The sequence below is a fragment of the Salmo trutta genome, chromosome 1, assembly GCF_901001165.1.
Source record: "Salmo trutta chromosome 1, fSalTru1.1, whole genome shotgun sequence".
NCBI classification, from domain to species: domain Eukaryota; kingdom Metazoa; phylum Chordata; class Actinopteri; order Salmoniformes; family Salmonidae; genus Salmo; species Salmo trutta.
Window position 1 is genome coordinate 53,659,165 of NC_042957.1, and position 25,751 is coordinate 53,684,915.

Here is a 25,751-nt window from a genome sequence, read left to right on the forward strand (position 1 = left end):
ATGGCCTCTTATCCTCAGGTGTCCCAACACCGTTCACACACGGGTTCCTGTGTCCACGTCACATGCACTCAAATAATCCGGTGTCCATCTGCTATGCCATCTTAACCAATCCTATTTACTGTACAAGCCACAGCCTGTAAGAAGCATGCGCTTCTCCAGCGATCTATCATTTGCGGTGCAATTAGTATGACAGTATTGAGTATTAAATCCTGTATGTGAAAAACCAGAGATGGGCCACTTTGGTGGGTGTGGGGGCCACAAAAAATCTGAACTCGTGGCTTGCGGGACTGAATACCGACATCCATAGCCACACATGCAGTCATTTTAGAACATTTCCTGCAATTCTACTAATTTTGCCATAGGGTGGAGAGAAATGTTTGTAGTTTTGAATATGAGAGAGTGATTAACAAAATCAATGGGGAACCCCTGGTCGGTAATTTGACCATGATTACTAGACGTTTAGATGGCTGGCTAGACTAATTTACCAATCTAAAAAAATGTTAGCTGATTAATTGGGCTAATTGAGTGACTGTCAGTGACTGACGTAACAAGAAAAACTGTTGATGCACAAGCAAATTTTGAAATTCCACCTTCTATTCTGACTTTCAACACCAAATTGAGACCCCAACTGAGTTCCACGAAAGGGGGGGCTGCCAGTTGCCCATCACTGTGCAAAACCATCAGGGTCCAGAGGTACTTTATGGGGACCTCCGCTGTTCTTTCACTTCTGCTGCTTGTGTCCAAACTCCAGGGTGCAGGACTATGGAGAACCCTTTGGTAATGTGCATGAGGACTAATGTCTGGATGGAATCTTCACTATCTCTAAACCAGAAGCATTGCTATTTGTTATGATGGCTCTTGTCTTCACTCTATTATCCTTCATGACAATGTTCATAAGAATCTAATCATCCTGCAAATACCTATTCTCTGAATAACTGAACAAAAGCCAACTCTCTATGGTTGTGTTTACACAAGCAGCTCAATTCCGATCTTTACACTAACTAATCTTTTCATATCAGCTCTTTTTCAGCGCTGATCTGATTGGTCAAAAGACCAATTAGTGAGAGAAAAAATATCAGAGTTGGGCTACCTGTGTAAATGCAGCCTATTTTCACGAATTCAGTTTCATCTATTTTGTGAGGCTGCCTATTCCTCAAATGTGTAACATTTAAGAATGTCTACAGTTGTAGCTGTTCTATTTCTTTAAGGCAATCCGGGTGCTTCTGACATCATCGATGTTGTCAATGGTGCGTTGCAAATAACGAGAGGGGGAGACAGAACTCTGATAGAGACGGCCATTCGTATTGAAGCTTCACAGGGACTATCAACAGGGAGTACAGCCGATGCAAAAGGAAAATTGGGGTATGAGAGCCACCAGAATCCGTTCCCATCCTTCGCTGCCCGGTGCCCAGTCTGACTGACATCCTTCGGATCAGCACCGCCACTGAACCACCTCTCGAATAAACCTAATATCGTGTGAGTAGTGTACTGGGGAACCGACGAAACCAGGGGGGACAGGGAATTTGATTCGACCGAACCGGAGTCTTGTATTCAGAGCGTCGGGGAGGGGCGAATAGAGATGGCTATCACTGGAGAACATAGGGTAGGTACCCCAGTGTAAGGGTGCGGCTAGAATAAAGTCAAAATGTTACATGATCGTACACACTGTCAACTATTTGTGAAGCTTGAAGGCATTTAAAATGGTGTGAATGACTGGTACATGGTTGAAGCGGCAAGCGTATTCTCAGGCTACTTACTAGCTAGGCACAACCACTGCTGTATACGGTCAGTTGGTATTGTCACAGTAGCAACCTTTTGTTTGAAGTGTACGGTAGTTGTTATTATTATTGTAACCAGTTCGACTTTTGAGTGATCGTAAATGTCACAACTATTCAACCTAGTTGAGATACTTCCCTTTTGATTGTTACCAACGCAGCGACAGCTTTCTAAAAGGTGAGGTGAGAAGATGTTTAGTTGGGTTGATGATACTCCAATCCATAAAATGATTTTGTCCATGCAAATGTTACATTTCACGTTGCCGTACCTAGCTAATACATTAACACTAGGTGAAATAGACTGGCATTATGTAGGCCTAGTTGTATTGTTTCTGAAAAAAAGACAGCCTCTCTTCATGTGGTTGTGAAATCCTCCTAGCGTTTTGTTAAGACAGAATTTCTCTTAAAGAGAACGCATTGTAATTCTATGTAGGTTACAGGCCCACACTGATGAAATGATTCAAGTCAGTAAATACTCTGTAGGGTTTCATGGGAATAGTGGTAATGGTTGAATATTGCAATACATGGTGCCGGAGTGTACGGTTTACACTGTAGTTACCAGGTCCTGATCGTTTCCTACCAAAATATAAAGCCTGGCTCTGAACTGTGATCTATTGATAAAACCTCTCACATGACCCAGTAGGATTAATCAGCTGCTAAATAATTATCACAAGTCCCATGTTACACTGAATATCCAGCGGTAGACCATTGTGATTTTCTGCACTGTGACACTATAGTTGACAGTATTCCATAGCTGAATGTCATGTATGGAGCAATGTGTGATATAAAGCAATGTCACTATTCCCGACAAAGCAATTCATCTATGGTGTTTAATACATAGGCCCTGATTAATGTTAGGCCTGAGCTGGGTCTCTACAGTTGGAACGCTCATGTTGTAATGAAACCTAACCCTTTATTAACCCTAATCCATCTACTACCATCACATCTGTATTTCTGTCTGTCACCTAGTCAGCTGGTGCCTCTTCTGACAACACCACAGGCAATGGAGAGAACCTCATGCCCATTTTTTTTTTTAAATAATTTCTGGAAAGATATTTGGTCCCCCTTGGTAGTTTAAATATGCACAACTAGTCCTACGCAATTGATGACTTTTTTTCCATTCCCGAATTGGTATGCCATTGCCCACAAAACTGAGGTTGACTGAGAATGCTTCTTCTCGTTATGCTCTGTCATGAGCTACTTGCATTTCCAAAGTATTATGTTGAGAGGAAGTAGACCTGTAATCATGGTGAGGTATAATGTGGCTAGGAAAAACATGACAAGGTCATACACATACAATGAAAAGCTCTGTAGTAGTTTAGTAATGAGAACTGACTGAATCATGCTTCCCATCTGTATGTACTACATTGTCAACTGAGAGATAGAAAAAGCTTTTCTTAGGCCACCTAAATTGGTGTGGCGCTCTATAAATGATGCCTCATCCTTCTCCAGGTCTTGCTCTAAAGTTCATTGCACAGAGTCGTTTCTGGGCTTTGACACACATACAGCCCACGCAGCAGCGCCTTTGCAGTGGCTGCAGAATATGGCGTGGTTGAGGGTGCTAAATAAGTGATGATCCTACTCCTGTGTCACGTGCAGTTTGGCTCAGAAGACTCACTTCCTTCCCTCCCTCGTGTCTGCCAATTTCTACTATCCAGGCCCCAGCTGACTCTGGGGAGCTCTCCCGCGTCCCTTCCAGGAAGATATGTTGTTTTTCTTACTCTTGTCTCTCTTTCAGGCCTCATCTTCCATATTTCCCTCTGTATTTCCCACTTTCTCTGTACCACCTCTCCTCAGCAGCCCTACAAATGTAATCGTGTAGCCGATCGCTGGAACCCAGACAGCTGTCTGCTAATCAACCCGCTCAAGCTACACACTCACTCAATTCATTTAGTTGTTTGCAGTTAATGGCCATCCTTTATTGGAATGTGCAAAGTGACCATTGTAAGACGGCCTACCGCTGGTTCAGGAAGAAATGTTCCGTTAGTCAAAGTTTGCCTTCGATTCGAGGTCTAGTGAATTATGTTGTATTTGTATCATTTGTTTCTTTTAATTTGCAAATTAGCCAATGCCAAGTGTACAATATAAGACTGTACGGTCATGGTTGCCTCGTAACATCTTGGCCTCTTCTTGTCTTCTGTGTCCATAGTGAACCTTCAACACCATGGATCTGAGAGTGGGGAACAAGTACCGACTGGGACGGAAAATAGGGAGTGGGTCCTTTGGAGACATTTACCTTGGTAAGTGGAAGTGTTCCATCTCCCTCTGTTGGCATTTCTCTTCTTCCTTGTCCTTTTCTCCATTTGTCTCTGTCTACTGGCCTAGTCCCCGTATTGGCTTTTTTCCTCCCCTTAGCCTTAGACTTTCCGTTCCCTGGGTGTTCAACCGGAGTTTCGTTCCGTTCCCTGGGTGTTCAACCGGAGTTTCTTTCCATTCCCTGGGTGTTCAACCGGAGTTTCTTTCCATTCCCTGGGTGTTCAACCGGAGTTTCTTTCCATTCCCTGGGTGTTCAACCGGAGTTTCTTTCCATTCCCTGGGTGTTCAACCGGAGTTTCTTTCCATTCCCTGGGTGTTCAACCGGAGTTTCTTTCCATTCCCTGGGTGTTCAACCGGAGTTTCGTTCCATTCCCTGGGTGTTCAACCGGAGTTTCGTTCCGTTCCCTGGGTGTTCAACCGGAGTTTCTTTCCGTTCCCTGGGTGTTCAACCGGAGTTTCTTTCCATTCCCTGGGTGTTCAACCGGAGTTTCTTTCCATTCCCTGGGTGTTCAACCGGAGTTTCTTTCCATTCCCTGGGTGTTCAACCGGAGTTTCTTTCCATGTTCATGGTTCACAAGTTGCTCCTGAGTCTAGCCCTAATGTGTGTGTGTGTGTGTGCACTTCCTCAGGTGCCAACATTGCCACGGGCGAGGAGGTGGCCATTAAGCTGGAATGTGTGAAGACCAAACACCCACAGCTGCACATCGAGAGCAAGTTCTACAAGATGATGCAGGGAGGAGGTGAGGAGAATGGGGGGGGGGTGTGACTGAGAAGGAACATTATTAAATTCCTAGTAAATGCCATATTGACACGTCTGAGTGTATTGGGATCAGTAAGTAGTGACTGTATCATAAATGGTCAAATGTACCCATTTATTGCATTTATTTTATTTCAGAATCATGTTCACCACAAATGTGTTGAGCACTGAAACACACTTTTGCTGAAGTTGTTGTTGTTGTATGACATTAGCCGTAAAAGATGTATGCGCAAGTAACTATGGTTAAATGTACACTAAAAGCTACTTCTTTGTGCCTGCCTAACAGTGGGGATTCCCTCGATAAAGTGGTGCGGGGCAGAGGGAGACTACAACGTCATGGTGATGGAGCTCCTGGGCCCCAGTCTGGAAGACCTCTTCAACTTCTGTTCCCGCAAGTTCAGTCTCAAAACGGTGCTACTGCTGGCAGACCAGATGGTACAGAACTCGTATGGTGTCATCTTTTCCCCTCAACGTTCATTGTACTGTTTGTCCTCTACCCTTCACCTCTAACTCTGTCTGCTGTCCTAACTTTGCTTGTGCTGCTGTGTCACCCTTTTTCTCTTAACTTTGCTGTGTAGTCGTATTACTCTTCTATGGTATTTGGATGTCCTTTCTCCACTTCCTGTCCTCCTCATTGTTCTTCCTTTTGCTCATATTTGTTCTGTTACTTATTGTTTCTGTTTTTACCAATGTTGTGCCCCCGAAAGGCATTGGCTGTTGGAGGGTTTAAATTACGGTTAGCTTACAGTAAGGTTTCAAGGCTTTTACAGACCATGCCAGCAGAGCTTTCTGTTGTCTCGCTTCTCCTTTTCTTCTGAATCCCCGTCTGTCCTCTCCAGATCAGTCGCATCGAGTACATCCACTCCAAGAACTTCATCCATCGCGACGTCAAGCCCGACAACTTCCTGATGGGGCTGGGGAAGAAGGGTAACCTGTTGTACATCATCGACTTTGGCCTGGCCAAGAAGTACAGAGACGCCCGCACACACCAGCACATCCCCTACAGGGAGAACAAGAACCTGACGGGCACTGCACGCTACGCATCCATCAACACCCACCTGGGCATCGGTAAGGGACTTTATAAATCACCTCCTCCTTTTTGGCTGAAATATCTAAATGTCTTTGAATGTGATTTCATTTTACCCTTCAATGCTCATGCCTAGTGTTGAGATGTAGTGACTATTGTCCCCTTGTCCTTAGCTTAGATATTTTGATACCACTCGATCCTGTCTATGTCGTAAATAGCAAATCATTCAAACCTGTCTCCCGTTCTTCAGAGCAGTCTCGGCGTGACGACCTGGAGTCTCTGGGATATGTCCTCATGTACTTCAACCTGGGCTCTCTGCCCTGGCAAGGCCTGAAAGCCGCCACAAAGAGGCAAAAGTACGAACGCATCAGCGAGAAAAAAATGTCCACCCCCATCGAGGTGCTCTGCAAAGGATACCCCTGTAAGTGACTGCTAGTATCTGTCTGGGCTGTGACATTTGTATCAATGTGTGTGGACTATTTTCCTTCCCCATTGTGTTATAACAAATGTTTGCATATACCACAGTCTCTCAATCCTGGGTTTTTGCTCAACCTTCCCTTTTTATTGGCATTGCTTGTCTGCAGCCGAGTTCTCCACCTACCTGAATTTCTGCCGCTCGCTGCGCTTTGACGACAAGCCAGACTACTCATACCTTCGGCAACTCTTCAGGAATCTGTTCCACAGACAAGGCTTCTCCTATGACTACGTATTCGACTGGAACATGCTCAAATTTGTGAGTTTGCCACACCAAAGCTCTTATTCTTTACAAGGAACTAAGTGCTACATTCTGTCTGTCTATACCAGGGCTCTCCAACCCTGTTCCTGGAGAGCTACTGTCCTGTAGGTTTTCACTCCAACCCTGTTCCTGGAGAGCTACTGTCCTGTAGGTTTTCACTCCAACCCTAATCTTGCACACCTGATTTCTAATAATTAGCTAGTTGATAAGCTGAATCCGGTTAGTTATAATGGGTTGGAGCGAAAACCTACAGGAGGGTAGCTCTCCAAAAACAGGGTTGTAAAGCAGTGGTATACACTATCCAGTGTGTCCACATAACCAGAATGATTCTGAAAGATTTGGATGTAGTTCTATGTAGAGGTATGGGTTTGCTGTAACCTGTGTGGTCTCCTCTCAGGGTGCCAGTAGGACAGCAGAAGACGGTGAGAGGAGGGGAGCTGACGAAAGGGACGAGCGTATCGTAGGAGGCCCTCGGGGATCTGCTGCACGGGGTCTCCCGCCAGGGCCAAACCCACCAGCCGCCAACAGAGTTAGGAATGGACCTGAGCTGGCCATCTCTAACCCCGCCTCACGGGTGCAGCAGTCTGGTGAGGACACACCTGTGCTCTTTTAACTAGAGCTATAGTTGAATGGAATAGAAACATTTAGGAAATTATCCAAAAAGGGCAGAGAGAGAGAGAGAGTGTGTGTGCCTGACACATTTCAGTTAATTACTATAGCTCCCTCCTGCCAATCAGTGTAATTTTGTAAATGCCGGATCTCTATGGCAAGACATCATTCATCCAAGTTTCGTCAAAATCGGCCCAGTGCTGTCAGATTGCGGGTGACTAATTTACGAACGAACGGAGACCAAGCCGCAGACCACGCCCCGATTTCATCGCGGGGGACAATGAAGTAGCTTTTGATATAGATAAATACTTTTGTAAACACATTGACAGAAATGACGGTTTGCAAAGTCAATAGTTCTATTTCTAAATGGCCTCCTCCCTTGTATTCTTCCTCTTTCAGGGAACACGTCGCCGCGGGCTATCTCTCGCGCTGAGCGTGAGCGGAAGGTGAGCATGCGGCTCCACCGAGGAGCACCCGCAAACGTGTCATCCTCTGACCTCACGGCCCGTCTTGACCAATCCCGAATTTCCACATCACAGGTACGCTAACGCTACCGCATCATACGTCATCACAAACCCTAAAACCCAGGTAGGTGCCATGCACCTGAGCCCAACTCCTACGACCAACTTTTTGAGGGGGAGTATCAACTGGAAAAATATCCACGCTTCCAGAACAAGATTACATTTCTTGTCAAAGTTTCAGAGAACTTCCTATTAGTGTTTAGCTTCTATATTATGTAGCATGCAGTGGGTTGATTTATTAGTTTTATATTGTGCCACAGTTGCGGCACTCGTTCGCCCCCTCTCATTTGCACTCCAATTTTCTGAGTCATTTGTTCTCTCCCCTCTTCTCTCTGCAGGTCAGCATGCCATTTGAGCACCTGGGGAAGTGAAACCTTCCGCTCCACATGCACTGGATACTGACAGGTGAGGATGTCTCTTTACCTAAGTTGACACACACAGGACTTAAATGTACCTAGTTTGTCAGATAGGTGATAAATAACAAAAAAACACTATCTACACATCTGACTAAATACACAATCTTCCATTGCAGGGCTTCAAGAAATCCTTTGTCCCAATTTTGTTTCTTTTGTGAATTTTTGCCAATTGGACAAATAAGTGGATCTTGGAGGAAAGGACAGAGAATCATAAACCGATGACAGTTGGTCAAGGACTGCAGGAATTTCTCCCCTCCACCTTAACTTTGATGGGATAAACCTGGCCTATAATAGTACGAGGATAAGATAGTGAATAACACCCTCCTCTCCACTGACCTATTTACCCCATGGTAGCTTGGATCATGCACCCCCTGCCACACACCTTTGTCCCTCCCCCACTATTTTCTGGGCGGCTGGCAGAGGTAGAAGACTGATTTGGGGGTCGACAAAGCCAAGCAGGTGCTCCTTTGCCAAATATAGTTGCGGGCACAAATGCGTTCCAAACCAAGAAAAGGTCAACTCGAAATTTGGGCTTGTGTGGATTTAGTCATTTCTGTTTACACTGCAAAGACCACACACACACACACACACACACACACACACACACACACACACACACACACACACACACACACACACACACACACACAAAATGTACCCATGTATGTTTTAACCAATTCATTTATAGAATAGTAAGGGGCTGTACTCCATTGGTATGATTTACTGTGAATATTTTGTGAATAGATCATATTCATTTGGTGGGGGTGCTGTTGAGGCTTGGGCAATTTTAGTTTCTTTATTTGATGTTTTAATTCGGAAAGGAAAGATGCAGCTGAAGAGAAGGAATGGTGAGAAAGATGGAGAGATGGGTGGGTGGTAGATGAAGCCATGAGAAAGGAAGAGCAAGTGATTATTAGCTGTAATGGTGTAGAAATAGTGTTGGGTTCTTTTCCCCTACTTTACCTCTTACTGAATTGCTCATTCTCTACTTTAGCCCTCTTTGGAACTGATGTTGCCCAAAAGCCAACACCTCACACAATGATTGAGGTAAACATGCATTTTCTAACCTTCTCCTGCTCTCATTTATTCACCACCTCATCCACTCTTGTTTTTTTTTTTTAATCCTCCCTTTTTCTCCCACTTTGGTCTCCTTTTTGATTTGTGTTCTTTGGTCATAATATTTGGTAGGTTGGTAAGGTCAAAGCTTATTTTAAGACTGTGCAGCACTCTTAAGACATGGGAGAATCACAAGCTTTCTTAATGTATTTGACCAGAGACTGCGATGAACAAGTTGGCAAATGATGGTGGCTATGATTTTCAGGATTGTTCTTAATAACATCAACTTTTACATTTTATTTTTATGCTTTTCTTTTTGTAGGTCTGATGGGAATGGATGAGCTCTACTTGATTGAAGGGGGGGGTGCATGAAGTGGAATGGCATTTTAATAAAAAAAATGTTTTACTTCACTGTAAATATTTTTTTTTATTTCTGTGTAAAGCCAAAATGTGGTTGGTTGGTTTTTAAGGTGTAATGTAGAAAAATACATACTAAATGCATAAATTGTGGCTGGGGATCAGAATTTTTGAAAATATTAAGTACTAAATTGGGAGGGATTTTAGAAACTTTTACATCGCTAACTGGGTCGTGTGTGTGTGTGTGTGTGTGTGTGTGTGTGTGTGTCGTCAGAAGTGTAGGTCTGGTGCATGGACTCTCAGAATTCCATAGGTCTCCTGTTAAGATCACAGGGCTGCTGGGGACAAACGGCAGGCTATACATTACTCATGCCTCATTATTTGAGATTGTCCATCTCACTGTTATTTTTTTGAAACTCAATTTTGTTTCTCTTGTGTATGAGGAAACTCTTGAAGTATTGCACTTAGTTTTTCCCCTTTTTGTCCCGTTTATTTTATTACCAGCAGTTTGTTCATAGCCTGTTGGGAATTTGTCACTTTTCTCCCCATCACTCCGCTCAAAGCCTTTCCTGGAGGCTGTCCATGTTCTCCACCAAGGACCTGATATAGGGCTGTCTACTTTTCCTTTAAAACAAAAAATGCACTCTTGAAAAAGGGGATGCTGACAGGGGTTGACGTCATTGGCGCCTTCTATTGCAAAATAAGAGGTCCCTGGATGTCATTTACCAGCACCCTTGATGTCATTGATGATAACTGGGACTCGGATGCAGTCACAGTGATGTCACAGATTCTGTTAATGACCTGTGTTTGCGACGTGTCCCTTTGGCAAGCCAGTGTGACCCAGTGGCAATGTAACTACAGGGAGGGATAGCGCTGGTCAGGTTATGGGGAGTATACACTTTATGTATTGTGTACTGATATCTTGTACAGTTCTTTAACACACTTTAACTTTATTTACAACAGTATTTGTGTATATTTTATGACCTAATAAAAAATAAAACTTCCACACTCTTTAGTAATTTGTTGAAATGGCTCTATTCTACTTCAGTTCTATGCACTTGTGTACAGTTTAAAAAAAAAAAAATATATATATATATATTTTAACTGTACACTGCAGTTGGGGAAATGACATGTAATTATCTAAAAGAGGACCATTTCAGGGGACTATGGAGGAGTGACTGGGTCTGAAATGCTTTTTTCAAAATTCAAATTAAATTCATTACAGTAATGAGACAACTCAGTACATACTTTATTGTATGTTTACAGATTGAAAAATAAGTCACTACACTTGAATACATGATGTCAGGAATAATGAACATTTCACATTCCATTTGCAGATACATTTTTAAAAGGATCAGGATTTACATTTATGAAATTATGTAAGAAAATGTTCTTGTCATTGACTAATTCTATAGATTTTAGTAAATAGTTAAGTTCAATTCTTCTGGAACGGATATATTACTGAAATTGAATGGAAGAAAGCTTGGTTGCCACTTGATTTGTATGTGAAAGAAATTAACTTTAAAATGGGGAAACTATTATCCAAATGTTTTGTGACAAGTTATTTTGGAGGAGCAAGTAATTGCGTTTTTTATATCATTAAGACGTATGTATTTACAATAAAATATGTAATATTATTCGAATGACAACAAAGCTACTGAAGGAATTAACTTCATACTGCCTGGTAAGTTCTTCATACACAAATATTCGAAATGTTAGTTTCTACAACAATGCAAGACCAGTTGGCATATACGAGTTACATCATGGGAAAGTGGATCAAGGCGAAGAAGCTACTGCGCCTGCGTGAAAGTAGGAACGGTGGAGGAGTTTCGCTATTCTGCTACTGTAAAATCTTAGCGTAGTGAATCGCTAGGAGAGATACAGGGGAATAACGGAGCCGAATTCACGAGCGTTCCCCGATAATGCTATTTTGAAAAGATAGTGACTGAATAAAGTTTTTCTACATGAGATGGACTATTAGTACAGACAAAAGTTTTTATTTGCCTAGGCTTTGAAGAGTTTGCGAGCAGCTACCTAACTAGCTATGCTAACGTTAGCTAGCGAGCTAGATACAACTGTAAACATGGTTTAAATTGGTTGCTCACCTGACGTTATATTGCAGTAATTTTAATTTAGTATGAATTATTATTTTATGAATGTGTGTCTGTCGTAGCTAATAACGTATTTAGGATAAATTTATGCTTGGATTTAAACAGCCGCAGTGTGTACACAAATCAAACAACTGCAGCAGAGCAGGTAAGCCACCGCTCGCGCTGTGTTTTTGTGTTCGGAATGGATGGAAAGAAACTGTTTACAAACGAACGATGAATGTAGCTTTCGCTTGATGACACAGCTGTAATTTCAGCTCCTGTTTTTACTTTGTGGTACAATGACCATTTTCATAATGAAATCATCCATAAAGAGGTTTTGGTTGCCTTTTCTTCTCATATGAAAATAGGCAGCTGCTGTTGTTTTAATGTTTTTTTCAATTGAAGTCCGCATGGAAATTATGTTATTCATTTATTCTCACTACAACGCCCTATATTCTCCTAAGTATGTTATGCCTTTAGTATATCTGGAGAGGAAAACTGCAGAAATGTATCTCGTTTTATTTTGGCATCAATGTCAAAAAGCCGATGTTGAATGACTGATAGGATTTAGGTCAAAGTACAATAGATGGCATGAAATACACCCTCAGGTTCAGTCAGCAGCACTTGATGGAGTCTCCCCTGTCGTGTCTATATGAATTATCTGGTCATTGAACCAAACGAAATGCACCAGACATGGCTCTCAATTACGACTGAACAGCAGTATGTATACCTTATCAATGTAACATGTTTGCTGTTTTTAGAAGCCATCAATATTGACCAATAGTTTCATTCTTTACTACTGTCTCAACCCTTTCCCTTTTTCTTGAATAATTAAGCATTTGTGTCATGGGAAAATCACATTATAAACCTAATAGGCATTCATTCTCTAGGCCTATACAGAATAGGCCTACATATTGCTGATATTCAACCTCAATAGTCATCAGTCAATAGTCTATGCTTATCACAAACCAATAGTTACTTGAGAAACCCAACTTGAGGGAAACGAGTGTGACACTCAAATGTAACTGTCCCCTCAAATGTAATGCATACAGCAGGCTTCGTCCAGCAGCTTGAGTCACCCATGGCCACGGCCTGCCTATATTTAGCCATGTATATTAATTGAATCCCCTTTTTTAAATCAGTAGTTTTATTCTGAATGATTAGGTTATTGCCAACATTGGACTCCAGACTGATACATCTAGCAATCACATTACCTAGTGAGCATCACTAATGCCAGGATTGAGAACAAGGGTGTAGAGAATCTGTCCATCTTTCTAATGGCCACTTAGCCTACAGTTTCCCATTAGAAAACTGCTATCTGGCTACTCTGCAATACATCAGTATTACAGACCTAATGAGCAATAGGGGTCTGTCACCTTGCTGACTTTGAGAATTGATCATATGCTGCTGACTGCTAAAAGATTCAAACCAACATCATAAATGTTCACAATTTTTCTGTCATTCAATACATTTCTCTCATTAGCTATATGTCCCACTGGCACTGATATACCCAGTCTGTCCTTCAGTGTGCTCCATAGAGATTTATTTTGTGTATTTGTGGCTCTCCTATGCTCGCCCCTGCTCTCAAACCAGGAGAGGAGAAGGAGAATTTGGGTCAGTGGGCCCTGAGCCCATGTCACACCAATTCGCTCTGTCTGACTGATTCACTCTGTCCCTGTGTTCTCTCTCAACTTCCATCCCCCTCTCCCTCACTCAGCTTCTTCTGGTTCCCCTCTCTCTCTCTCTCTCTCTCTCCCTCACTCAGCTCCTTCTGGTTCCCCTCTCTCTCTCTCTCTCCCTCACTCAGCTCCTTCTGGTTCCCCTCTCTCTCTCTCTCCCTCACTCAGCTCCTTCTGGTTCCCCTCTCTCTCTCTCCCTCACTCAGCTCCTTCTGGTTCCTCTCTCTCTCTCACACTCACTCAGCTCCTTCTGGTTCACCTCTCTCTCTCTCTCTCTCCCTCACTCAGCTCCTTCTGGTTCCCCTCTCTCTCTCCCTCACTCAGCTCCTTCTGGTTCCCCTCTCTCTCGCTCTCACTCAGCTCCTTCTGGTTCCTCTCTCTCTCCCTCACTCACTCAGCTCCTTCTGGTTCCTCTCTCTCTCCCTCACTCACTCAGCTCCTTCTGGTTCCCCTCTCTCTCGCTCTCACTCAGCTCCTTCTGGTTCCTCTCTCTCTCCCTCACTCACTCAGCTCCTTCTGGTTCCTCTCTCTCTCCCTCACTCACTCAGCTCCTTCTGGTTCCCCTCTTTCTCTCTCATCTTATTTAGATTTTCTCTGTCCACTAGGATGTTAGTTTCAGCTTTAATTGTTCAATTGAATAAAGTAGTAGGTTTTTATTGGTATGCCCGATACAACCATCCATGTGTGTAATGTGCTCGATAACCTTGAAAGAAACTAGGGTTTTGATCCCTTGGGAGGCACACTGTTCCTTAATGTAGCTCCACCTTTTCTACATATTTAGCTACTTCTGTTAATGTGATTGTGAATATCCGGAAAACCCAAAACCCACCATATCCCCCTGTTGTCTTCCTCTAGATGATGGAGGAGCTGTGGAGACGTGGCATGCCCCTGTCAGATCGAATGGAAAATGACTCGCCAGCCGATATGGCCCCAGGGTCCCCGACCACAGCGGCCCCGTTGGGCTCCAACGCCTCCTGGGTGCCAGACACCCCCCTGGTGACCCCTGAGGAACCATACTTCCTCATGACCTCCACTGCCCAGACCGTGTCAGGGTTCTTTGTCTGGACAGCCCTGCTAATAACCTGCCACCAGGTAAGGGGCTAGCAAACTCTTTCTCACACATACATACACAAACACACACACACACTCCTATGTTTTTCTGCATGCTGCATCTAACATATGCTTCAACTGTGTGTACTCAAATCATATGTTAGTGTGGTCTCACTGCTGCATAAGATGGATGCCTAGTGCTTACAGTAGTAATCTCAGAATGCACAAATCAAATTGCAGATAGAAACTGCAGAAGCATATCAAGGCATCCCTTCAGATTCCTCACGCCTGCCAGGTCCAGGTTGATTATGCACTCTGGAACACCTCAGGCTGTTCAGCCATGATAAAGTAGTTGTGGCAGGTCTTCAAATATGTAGTCATGTTGCTTGCAGACCACTAACCTCCTGTAGGTTCAGAGCTACTGAAAGGCCCAGGTTAATGATTCCTCTCCATTGTGTGCTGCTGCTCACACAAAGGGTTAAAGATGAGCCGTCGCTCTGACAACAGGTGTACCTAGCTCTGCAATGACATCAGAGAGCGGGGCTGTTGCCTAGCAACAAAGCTGGGTACAGTGCTCTCTGTGTGCGAGCGCCCTACTGTTTGTTATTTTACCAAAGGTGTGTGTGCCCAGGCCAGGAAAGGTGATAGGTGTAGCATTGTGTAAGTGGGAACCTGGGACAGGATGAAGTAGACAAAAGGTACTGATGACAGAGCCTGCTCATCCGAATGGAAAAACACAACACAGGTCCACTCATCACACACACACACGCACGATGTCGACTGCTCTCCCCAGGATATGGGCAGGACCACAGTCACAGTCACTGAGCCCTAGTGAAAACACATTGATTTCATGAGACACTTGTTTCAGCTAGCCCATTTTTAGCTAGCTCACGTTGACAGAGCTGTGGTCCCTCTCAGGGAGAAGGAAGCTGTTGAATATTCAAACACAATTACCCTCCTTTCACTTCATTGTCTATTTAACTGTCACGTTTAAAGTTTTTAAATTGTTCTCCTACAATGAAGTACATTATAACCTAGCCAGGTCCTTTAGGAGCTGAGATTAAATGATGCCCTCTTCACTCTGTCCTTCTCTTTCTTGTCTATGTATCTTTCCCGATCTTTCTCCCTTTGACAGATCTACATGCACCTGCGCTACTACAGCTCTCCCAATGAGCAGAGGCACATAGTTCGCATCCTCTTCATCGTTCCCATCTACGCCTTTGACTCGTGGCTCAGCCTCCTCTTCTTCACTAACGAAGAGTACTACGTCTACTTTGACACGGTCCGCGACTGCTACGAAGGTGAGAACCTTCCAACCCTATCAATGGTGTATGACTCTTACCTGAATAGAATACCTTGAGAAACATAAAATACATACAAGTATGTTTGTTTTAGAGAGAAGAGATACTGTGCTTGCCAACAGTCATAGATTAGGGCCTAATTTATTTCAGTTGACTGATTTCCTTAAATGAACTGGAACTCAGTAAAATCTTTGAAATTGTTGCATGTTGTGTTTATATTTTTGTTCTTTTACATTCAAATAGAGCTGTGATAGACATGGTTTGTGGTCTGTTGCTCATCCTGCTGGTCTATGGTTTGATGTTGCATTGAAAAAATGTATTTGCGCTAAGCACAGTTGCATTCCATTGTTTGCAGTACACTGTTAAGGCCGAAATCTTTCTTCTGTGCTATTACATGTTCTGTGTTTTTTAAAGTAATATCACACACTTTCGTTCTACTCCATCGGAGATGCACAAGTACTCAACACATTTTTGGTAGACATACGTTCGATGATTGTGTTTTTGCATGTGCACTTGTTTTGTGTCCCGTAGCAGGAGTTGGAAACAAAATAATTTTACAATCGTTTTGTTCTGAATAGAACCATTTTTTTTTTTTTTTCATTCCATTCCACTTTTTCAACCTGCAAAATAAAGTTCTGAACCGGTTCGACCCCAAAAGATAACAGGTTTATATCGTTCCTTTTTAAACCTCTGAAATATATATATATATTTTTTACATCTAACTCAACATTAAATGACTTCACCAAGTATGCAGTATGGATAGAGCAGCTTTCTATGGAACGGGCAAGCTATAGGTCAGTGAGCTGTTTACATGCGTGATGGAAAGACAAGTGTAGGACACGAGGTGCAACTGACATTTTGTGGGTGGGTAAAGACTTGGCTAGAAGCACTGATCATCTGGTGATGACATGCATTATCTGAATTAAGCCCACAGAATTATAACAACGGAGGAGCAGCTTCTATGGAGGAACTTTTATTTCTTTGAACTTCAGAGTTGGCTTAGAGCTAGCTAACAAGCTTGTGTGTACTGAGCGGCACCAGAATTAAAAACACGTCTTACCTTTTTGTAGTTAATAAATCCAATGTGAAATTTGATAACTATTGTATCCCTAACTAACAATGAAAAAGTTAATCCATTCTTCTCTAATTCAAAATATCTCTCCCAATCTTCTGAATCATACTTGTAACGTCAGTAGGCTACAGCTACGCTTCAGAGGGGAGGGGCAGGTAGTCTACACGCACACTGGCAAACATTTTCAGCTGGCAGGTGTTACCGATGTGAAATGGCTAGTTAGTTAGCGGTGGTGCGCGCTAGTAGCATTTCAATCGGTGATGTCACTCGCTCTGAGACTTGAAGTAGGGTTTCCCCTTGCGTAGCAAGGGCCGCGGCTTTTGTGGCGCGATGGGTAACGATGCTTCGGTGGGTGTCAGTTGTTGATGTGTGCAAGGGTCCCTGGTTCGAGCCCAGGTTGGGGCGAGGAGAGGGACGGAACCTACACTGTTACACAGGCAGTATGTTTGGGCCGACATGGCCATACTCGTATTTGTATTCATAAATTGACAGTTGATAGTCGGATCGGATGATACTAGTGATCGGGAAAAACGTAGAAGTTTTAATATGCTTAGGTATTTTGCCAACATCTACTTATCTCCCTGCACGTTTATAGACCAAACAAGTAGCAGATTAGGAGCGGTGTGTATGTGTGTCCTCAATTTGTACCGGCCAGACAAGTTTGCTATCAATCAGAATGCACGTCAGCATTTTTTATTTTACCTTTATTTAACCAGGTAGGCCAGTTGAGAACAAGTTCTCATTTACAACTGCGACCTGGCCAAGATAAAGCAAAGCAGTGCGACAAAAACAACACAAAGTTACACATAAACAAACGTACAGTCAATAACACAATAGAAAAATCTATGTACAGTGTGTGCAAATGTAGAAGATTAGGGAGGTAAGGCAATAAATAGGCCATATAGGCGAAATAATTACAATTTAGCATTAACACTGGAGTGATAGATGTGCAGATGATGATATGCAAGTAGAGATACTGGGGTGCAAAAGAGCAAGATAACAATATGGGGATGAGGTAGTTGGGTGGGCTATTTACAGATTGGTTGTGTACAGGTACAGTGATCGGTAAGCTGCTCTGACAGCTGATGCTTAAAGTTAGAGAAGGAGATATAGGACTCCATTTAATCTTTTTCCCCTACCCTCGCCCCGATTGTTATATATTATGCACATTGATAGCTTGATACCAAACGCCCTTGCCATTTGATTTATCATAGTAGCAGGCTAACAGGAGGCAGCAGCAGTCAGAATGATCAGACCGAAACAGAGAAGTGAACGTGATCGGGTGAAATTATGAAGCAAGTGGACAGAGAAATACAGCTTCACTCTATCCAATCAGAGTAGCAGGATCAATGTACAGCCCGTCCTTTTCGGCACACCTCTAGAAGGACGACACTGGAAGAAGTTTCTGATTGACAGAGGGAGGGCTTTGCATAGGCGCTTTGTTTATTATGTGGGACTTAAAAACATTTTTTAAATGCCCGGGACATTATTAAACGGTCCCCATGCTTTTAAAAGAATGGTTCTGTTCCGGAGAAGAATAGATCACTTTCGTTCCTGGTTCTGATTTTGTTCCTAGAAAAATGTAGTTATTTTCCGGTTTTTAGTTCTGTTCTCTGAACCGGTTCCAACCCCTGGTCCGTAGTATCGAGTGTGTGGGAATCTGTTCTGTCCCTAGTGACAGATGGCCTTTGCGGTCTCTGCCTTTACGAGAGTGGCCATCTTTGTTCTCTTGTTGTTTCCAAGGCCTGCTGGGATTGCTGGGGAGGGGAAGCCTGTTCCCTAGCAACAGTATGCAAACGACTGAAGCCTTGAGAAGAGTTTTAGAAACCACTCACTTATGAACAGATAAATTGTCTGGCTGTTCTGTATCAGCCGGCTGTATCTCAACAGAAGTAACATCAACAGAAATTTGCATTAGCATTTTGTTACAGTGGTTACATAATACAGACAGGTGTGCCCCTTGCTTACCTGTCTCTGCCATCAAATTATTCCTGACAAACTCTATTGTACGTACAATGTACAACCCTATGTCTGTGGGGAAAAAGGGATCTCCGTGCGAAGGTGTGCTCAATGCATGAACGAGTGTTTTGCGCTGCACATTTTGTCTACCTTGTGTCAGAGAGTTGTGTGAGTCTACGATGCGTGAGAGAATGCTGTGTGTGTGTGTGTACTGTATGATGTGTGTGAGTGCTGGGAGCGCATGGATTGACGGCAGGGGAGCTGACAGCTCAGCCAGGCTGCACACAGTGGGCTCTCCCTGCCAGCACATGGCACACCGCACGGGCAGCAGCTGTGGCCCCAGGGCTCCACACTGCTGAATATAGAGGGCCTCAGTGCTGTCAAAGTTACACACTCTCTCTCTCACACACACACACAGAGATGTTGTGTATTTATACATGCATGCTTGCAAACATTCAAATAGCAGGAGTCATTACCATAAGGATGGCACTGGGATTCCCATTATTGTCTACTCAGACCTCTATGCAGCGATATGTGTGCAAATACAATATACAAGGAAAGCAAATGGAATAGGCAGGGGTCCTTTATGGCTGGAGTTTCCAATGCCAGAACAGGAGAAAGAGCAGCTAAGCTTCAGGATTGATTCGTCCTGTAGTTGCTTCACCACCCTGAAATTAGCATGGACTGAACACCAGGGACAGCAGCTGAAACCACATTCCTCCCAGTCAATGACACCAATAACAGTGTTCACAGCCAAAGGAGAGACAGAGAGAAGTCCTAGTGCCTCTTCTGCCCCGATGAACTGGAAGTGATTCAGTCTGACTGGAGAGGATTTTCTCTCAACTCTCCATCTGTCCCAAGGAGTCAGGACCCACAACTGTGCTCTGTTCATTTGAAACAATTTATTTAATTTCCAAATCAATTGAAATCTCTATGAACCATTCAAATCTCTTAGCTAAATAATTTATGCTAATGAATGGATTCAAATAAACAGGCGCGTATTAGATTATACCAGTACTGTACATGTGTTGTTAAATAGGATGGTAACTGAATCGTTTTGGACTAAACATTCAGCAGGATGGATATCAATATTTGGGAATCTCTGGAATACACGTGTCACACACACACACACACACACAGTGGGGGAGGATAGCTTTGTGTGCACACAGTGGGACAGAGCGATGTTGATCCAAGCTAGAATGGAGGGCGGTTTAGCCAGAGGCCATTGGGGACAATGACTCAGTCTCTCATCTTGTTTTGCTTTCTGCACTGGCCCATGCACTGACACAGCACATCAGCATCCTGCTCATGGGAAATAGGGACCAAGGCCTTAATACTGTAGAGAGGAACATCGTGGGAAATAGGGACCAAGGCCTTAATACTGTAGAGAGGAACATCGTGCGAAATCGGGACCAAGGCCTTAATACTGTAGAGAGGAACATCGTGCGAAATAGGGACCAAGGCCTTAATACTGTAGAGAGGAACATCGTGCGAAATAGGGACCAAGGCCTTAATACTGTAGAGAGGAACATCGTGCGAAATAGGGACCAAGGCCTTAATACTGTAGAGAGGAACATCGTGGGAAATAGGGACCAAGGCCTTAATACTGTAGAGAGGAACATGGCCAATGCCTCTAGATAGAACACATTTACTTCTGTGTGTGTTAGTGTTCTTTCTCATAAATGTTTCTGGGTTCTCAAGGGATGCCCAGAGTCCAAACAGACCAAATACACACAGACAGACAGATTTTGGATATGAAAGCTTTGCTGGGTTAACCGAAAGACTGCTGTAGTTGCATAGTGGCAACTACCCTCATATTCTCTCAACTCTCTGACACGGCTTACATGTGTTTGTGTGTGTTTCCTCTGCAGCGTTTGTGATCTACAACTTCCTCAGCCTGTGTTATGAGTACCTTGGAGGGGAGAGCGCCATCATGGCTGAGATCAGAGGAAAGCCCATTGAGTGAGTCTCTTTCTATTATTACTCTTTGTCCTCTCTTATAAAAATAGAAAAAAGACAATTCATGTACTATCCAAGAATGTCATTCAAACATCCCACAACTGCAGAATAGTAATGTGTATCAATACTTTATTGTATGGTTTGAACCTCTTCATGCCATTTGGATCTTGAGATCACAGACTACCAAATGCTTGTGTCTTGGCTGTCTACAGGTCCAGCTGTGTGTACGGCACCTGCTGTCTCTGGGGAAGGACTTACTCCATTGGGTTCCTCCGATTCTGCAAACAGGTATAGTGAAAGCCTTCTTCTCACACATGATTTGTGAGAAACCCTCACATATGAACACAGAGTTGTTACAGAATTACATATTTTCTCTCTCTCAGGCCACTCTACAGTTCTGTGTGGTGAAGCCTTTGATGGCCATGATCACGGTCATCCTGCAGGCCTTTGGGAAGTACAGAGATGGAGACTTCAAGTACGTAGGGCTATGGGACACTCACTCATTCTACTCTATACTATATCAGAGTATTTGCTTAACCTGTGTTGACCTCAAAGTTAATTGTTTCAAAAGCCACAGAGGATTCATGTTTGTCTATAATATCTTTACTAGTCTGTATTTTTCTGTATGAACAGTTTAAATGTTATTTGTTTGTTCTCACAGATGTTTTTTACATTTACACTATTCTGGCTGTAAATCTGTTTTCACCGAAATGTCTGGGTTGTAGTTGTCAAGCATCTCAGAGTAGGAATTATATTACTTAATCTCTAAGACAAGACTGTGCTAAGACATCTCTATGTGTTGACACTGTTCTGATAGCTGGCTGTGCCTCTCTCTCTCTCTCTCTCCAGTGTGGCCAGTGGGTACCTGTATGTGACCATCATCTATAACTTCTCTGTCAGCCTGTCTCTCTACGCCCTCTTTCTCTTCTACTTCGCCACACGCAACCTGCTGGTCCCCTACAGCCCCATGCTCAAGTTCCTCATGGTCAAGTCTGTCATCTTCCTCTCTTTCTGGCAGGGTAAGGAAACCTCTCGATCGACACACACACGCAATGTATCATAGAGAATGCTGCATCCAAGTGTGCCGACCCTCTCTCCCAGATAATACACACAATGTGATTTGACAGTACTCTTATCCTCCTTCCTCGATTTCTCTCTCCCTGGGGGATAAGGTATGCTGCTGGCCATCTTGGAGAAGTGTGGAGCCATCCCTAAAATCAACTCTCCCGAAGTGTCAGTGGGGGAGGGCACGGTCGCCGCCGGCTACCAGAACTTTATCATCTGCATTGAGATGTTCTTTGCCGCTGTGGCCCTGCGCCACGCCTTCACCTACAAGGTCTACATGGACAAGAGGCTGGACTCCTACGGTAAGGATACAGAGGGAGGAACTATCCATGCAGATTAGAGATAAAACTGTAATTGTTTAATTGTTGCTTATGTTTCTGGAACTGTGTTCAGTGAGGATTCAGGACACTGGTTCTCCATGGTTGCTCTTCAAGTCTATTTCAGGGACTTTGTTCCACTGACCTGCTCCCTCTGTCTCTAAATATTTCTTCCTCTCTTTTGTTCTCTCTCCTCTCCACTCCCTCGGTTTTTTACACTATTTTTCTTTTGTTGAATCCCTTTTTCTTCTCTCATTTATCTTCCGTCTCTTCCTTATTCTCCTGTTCTGTTCTCTCGCCCTTCTCTTTTTTTATTGTTCAATATTCATCCTTTTATATTTTCTTATGTCCCTCCTCTCTCTCTTTACCTGTCTCTCTTTGTGCTGCACTATAAGGGTCCTTTCCTATTTATGGACAGTACGGTAGGTCTACCACTAGCTCAGCTGTGTTTGGCTTCTCACTGCCACAGTGCTTTCTGGTTGACTCCATTTCTGTGATGTGCTCATATTTTGTTATTCTATTATTTTTAACTGTTTCTGAGATATAGAGCTTCATTTTGTACAAACAATTTATTTTGAGCATCCTCAGTGCTGTCATACATTTGTATTGCCATTATTGTACAGTATGTACTGCTTTTTTCAATGTATTATTTTGTGGTGTGTATGAGTTCACCCCTTGCAATGCACTAGGAGCTCCACTGCCTGTTGCTGTCTTTTTGGTTCAGTAGTATTATGTGATCCTCCATGTTGTTTACTTATGGCATTCAGGTTGCTCACTGTAGGGTTCCACTCTTCCTTCCATTCTCCCTTATCCTCCCTCTATTTCCATCCTCTCCCGGCAGGTCGCTGCGCCCCAATGAAGAGCATCTCCAGCAGTCTGAAGGAGACCATGAACCCCGGAGACATGGTGCAGGACGCCATCCACAACTTCTCCCCGGCCTACCAGCAGTACACACAGCAGTCCACCCTTGAGCAGCGCGGAGGGGCGCCAGTGTCTCGCAGCCACAGCAACCTCAGCACCCGCGACAACGAGAAGACCCTGCTGCTCAGCTCCGACGATGAGTTCTGAGCCCCTCCACACACCGACCGGTGGTACTACTGGGGGGGAGACGGGAGGGGCTTTATGGACTCTACTATAGTGCCGTACCAAATCGACAGGCTTGAGTCCTTTGGCTGATCCACTTCATTGCGTACATGAACATAGTACTCATATTCTCAGTCTTTATTGACAATACAAGCAACCTACTACATAGAGGTCCATTGCCACATACCACTGCCAATATGGATCAATACAGATACACACACATACGTGCATAGACCATTCCCAGGTGTCTTCAGGCTGTGTGTTAACACTACAAAAGGCCTACCACACAGAGAAACACTCACCAACCTGCATGCCATTGACATCAGTGCCATTGAAATATTGTCAATTATACAGCATATTCATCCTCACCCTCCTGCCAGCTCTGCTTCTTGCTGAAATGTTGCCAAATAGAGGGAGATCCCGCTTAGTCAGCAGGACCCTCTTTAACTTAAGATTTCAGAGTGACTTGGATAAGACACTAAGGGACCCTGAAATCACTGAATATGTTGACGTTTATTGACCTGATGGTATTCTTCTCATTTTAAACTAATCTATTATGAAGGGAGGTTATTATTATATGATGTGTGTTAGTGTGTGTTGGCAGGAACAGGAAGGTACAGTGAGGATAATATAATTGGGGGGTTTTGGGGGTCATTTGGGGTGTCTCCCAGGAATGTTATGGTTGTTGTTGGTGACGTATTGAGGGAACAGCTGTTGACAGGTTTGGTGCGGATTTCAGATTAAAGAGGAACGGGCTTCTTAGCAGAGCTGGACCCCGTACTTGGGGCATTATGGACCCCGTACTTGGGGCATTATGTGCGGCACAGATCAGGCATGTTTTACCATCATGTTGGTCTGAAGGTCATATCGCGCCGAACTGCGCATGTGCAGACCGTCTCATCAAAGGATGTCTATTGATAATGTTTTTTGGACGAAAATGAAAACTTATCAGTTTGTCACTTTGACGAGGTTGGAGTAATAACATGTTCAACTACTTAAGACATTGGCTCGAATCTACGTTGTGTCTTTAGATTGAGAGAAAAAAATAATAATAATTTCACTGTTCTCATCTCAAACCTCAGCCTGGTCTGTTTCGCAAGTGTTCCTGGAAGACTTCAATGTTGCACATCTGGGTTTAGAAACTCGGTAAAGTTGTCAAGGGTATGGGGACCAAGCAATTCTTCCCCCTGGTGGCAAGAAGCAGAGAGATTTCCAGCCCAGCCTCTGGGAGGAGCCTGTTGAGCAGAAATAGTTTCTTTGAATACATAGGCAAGGCTTGGCAATCTTCAGCATTAATATAGGTCAGTTATTCCTGAATATACCTGCTTTCTTCATCATGGCTGTTTTCTTGTCTTGTTAGGGTTGCTATGTTGCTGCTCAGTGTCACTAGCCTCATAGATTTTTTTTCCTTTGAGAGGTCTTTTTGCTGAATACAACATACAAACAGATCATTTTGAAACGTTTTACTCATAAAAAACCCTCTTACTGAACTGTCATTTCCAAAGCTGCATTTTTACAGAAAATGTAAATAGGAACACTACCCATATTTGAATACCTGAGTGAAGTGCTTTTCTACAGCAGGGGTTCTTAAACGTTTATCTTGAAACCCAAATTAGAAATTTTACCGTCCTCCAGTGACTCAAATCTTCCTCTAACGACCCAAATTCAGAAGAAATAGTGTGTTATTATAGATGTATTCTCATAACTCGCGACCCATCTCTCACATGCCCAGGGTCCACTTCGGGTTAAAAAATCCTGGTCTACAGGGTCCACTAAATACAGTACTAGTGAAAAGTTTGGACACACCTACTCATTCCAGGGTGTTTCTTTATTTTTATCATTTTCTACATTGTAGAATAATAGTGAAGACATCAAAACTCTGAAATAACACATATGGAATCATGTAGAAACCAAAAAAAAGTTAAACAAATCTGAATATAATATATATTTTAGATTTCTCAAAGTAGCCACCTTTTGCCTTGATGACAGCTTTGCACACTCTTGGCATTCTCTCAAACAGCTTCACCTGGAATGCTTGAAGGATTTCCCACATATGCTGAGCACTTGTTGGCTGATTTTCCTTCACTTTGCGGTCCAAATCATCCCAAACCATCTCAATTGGGTTGAGGTCGGGTGATTGTGGAGACCAGGTCATCTGATGCAGCACACCATCACTCTCCTTCTTGGTCAATTAGCCCTTACACAGCCTGGAGGTGTGTTGGGTCATTGTCCTGTTTAAAAACAAATGATAGTCCCACTAAGCCCAAACCAGATGGGATGGCGTATCGATGCAGAATGCTGTGGTAGCCATGCTGGTTAAGTGTGCCTTGAATTCTAAATAAATCACTGACCGTGTCACCAGCAAAGCACCCCCACACCTCCTCCATGCTTCGCGGTTGGAACCACACATACGGAGATCAATCCATTCACCTGCTCTGCGTCTCACAAAGACACGGCGGTTGGAACCAAAAAATCTCCAATTTGGAGTCATCAGACCAAAGGACAGATTTCCACCAGTCTAAGGTCCATTGCTCGTGTTTCTTGGCCCAAGCAAGTCTCTTCTTATTGGTGTCCTTTAGTAGTGGTTTCTTTGCAGTAAATCGACCGTGAAGGCCTGATTCACACATTCTCTGAACAGTTGATGTTGATGTGTCTGTTACATTTAT

General features: G+C 43.5%; 2 protein-coding genes and 1 long non-coding RNA gene across 6 annotated transcripts; all 3 read left to right on the forward strand.

The window, feature by feature from the left end:
- The first annotated feature begins 1,223 nt into the window (after positions 1–1,223).
- On the forward strand, positions 1,224–8,623 carry LOC115200137 (casein kinase I). Of its 3 annotated transcripts, none has more exons than XM_029762915.1 (11): positions 1,224–1,476; positions 3,925–4,015; positions 4,661–4,771; positions 5,075–5,223; positions 5,628–5,856; positions 6,066–6,236; positions 6,400–6,548; positions 6,949–7,138; positions 7,560–7,699; positions 8,020–8,086; positions 8,214–8,623. In XM_029762915.1, exons 2-10 carry the CDS (start codon positions 3,940–3,942, stop codon positions 8,050–8,052), a joined length of 1,248 nt encoding a protein of 415 aa, XP_029618775.1. In that variant the 5' UTR covers positions 1,224–1,476; positions 3,925–3,939; the 3' UTR covers positions 8,053–8,086; positions 8,214–8,623. The 3 variants fall into 3 exon arrangements, with proteins under 3 accessions (XP_029618775.1, XP_029618782.1, XP_029618791.1); XM_029762922.1 differs by lacking the exon at positions 1,224–1,476 and adding an exon at positions 1,483–1,603; XM_029762931.1 differs by lacking the exon at positions 1,224–1,476 and adding an exon at positions 1,651–1,953.
- Positions 8,624–8,725: 102 nt separating this feature from the next.
- Positions 8,726–10,523, forward strand: LOC115200148 (uncharacterized). The gene is made up of 2 exons (XR_003879483.1): positions 8,726–9,144; positions 9,476–10,523. It is a non-coding gene; the product is annotated as an uncharacterized LOC115200148 (long non-coding RNA).
- An 807-nt stretch (positions 10,524–11,330) lies between these two features.
- Positions 11,331–24,533, forward strand: LOC115200154 (transmembrane protein 184B). Of its 2 annotated transcripts, XM_029762951.1 has the most exons (10): positions 11,331–11,766; positions 14,135–14,371; positions 15,465–15,630; positions 20,533–20,623; positions 20,833–20,908; positions 21,004–21,095; positions 21,470–21,639; positions 21,793–21,987; positions 22,398–22,424; positions 22,844–24,533. In XM_029762951.1, the coding sequence occupies exons 2-10, from the start codon at positions 14,135–14,137 to the stop codon at positions 23,068–23,070; spliced, it is 1,281 nt and encodes a 426-aa protein (XP_029618811.1). In that variant the 5' UTR covers positions 11,331–11,766; the 3' UTR covers positions 23,071–24,533. The 2 variants fall into 2 exon arrangements, with proteins under 2 accessions (XP_029618811.1, XP_029618820.1); XM_029762960.1 differs by lacking the exon at positions 22,398–22,424 and having other exon boundaries at positions 11,334–11,766.
- The last annotated feature ends 1,218 nt before the right edge of the window (positions 24,534–25,751 follow it).

Excerpts from the sequence above, each read along its gene's own strand:
- LOC115200137 (XM_029762915.1), top strand. The coding sequence starts at position 3,940 with ATGGATCTGAGAGTGGGGAACAAGTACCGACTGGGACGGAAAATAGGG. Across the intron at positions 7,139-7,559 it reads CTCACGGGTGCAGCAGTCTG|GGAACACGTCGCCGCGGGCT; the intron begins GTGAGGACACAC and ends TTCCTCTTTCAG. Across the intron at positions 7,700-8,019 it reads CCCGAATTTCCACATCACAG|GTCAGCATGCCATTTGAGCA; the intron begins GTACGCTAACGC and ends TTCTCTCTGCAG.
- LOC115200154 (XM_029762951.1), top strand. The coding sequence starts at position 14,135 with ATGATGGAGGAGCTGTGGAGACGTGGCATGCCCCTGTCAGATCGAATG. Across the intron at positions 14,372-15,464 it reads TGCTAATAACCTGCCACCAG|ATCTACATGCACCTGCGCTA; the intron begins GTAAGGGGCTAG and ends TCCCTTTGACAG. Across the intron at positions 20,909-21,003 it reads TCCTCCGATTCTGCAAACAG|GCCACTCTACAGTTCTGTGT; the intron begins GTATAGTGAAAG and ends TCTCTCTCTCAG.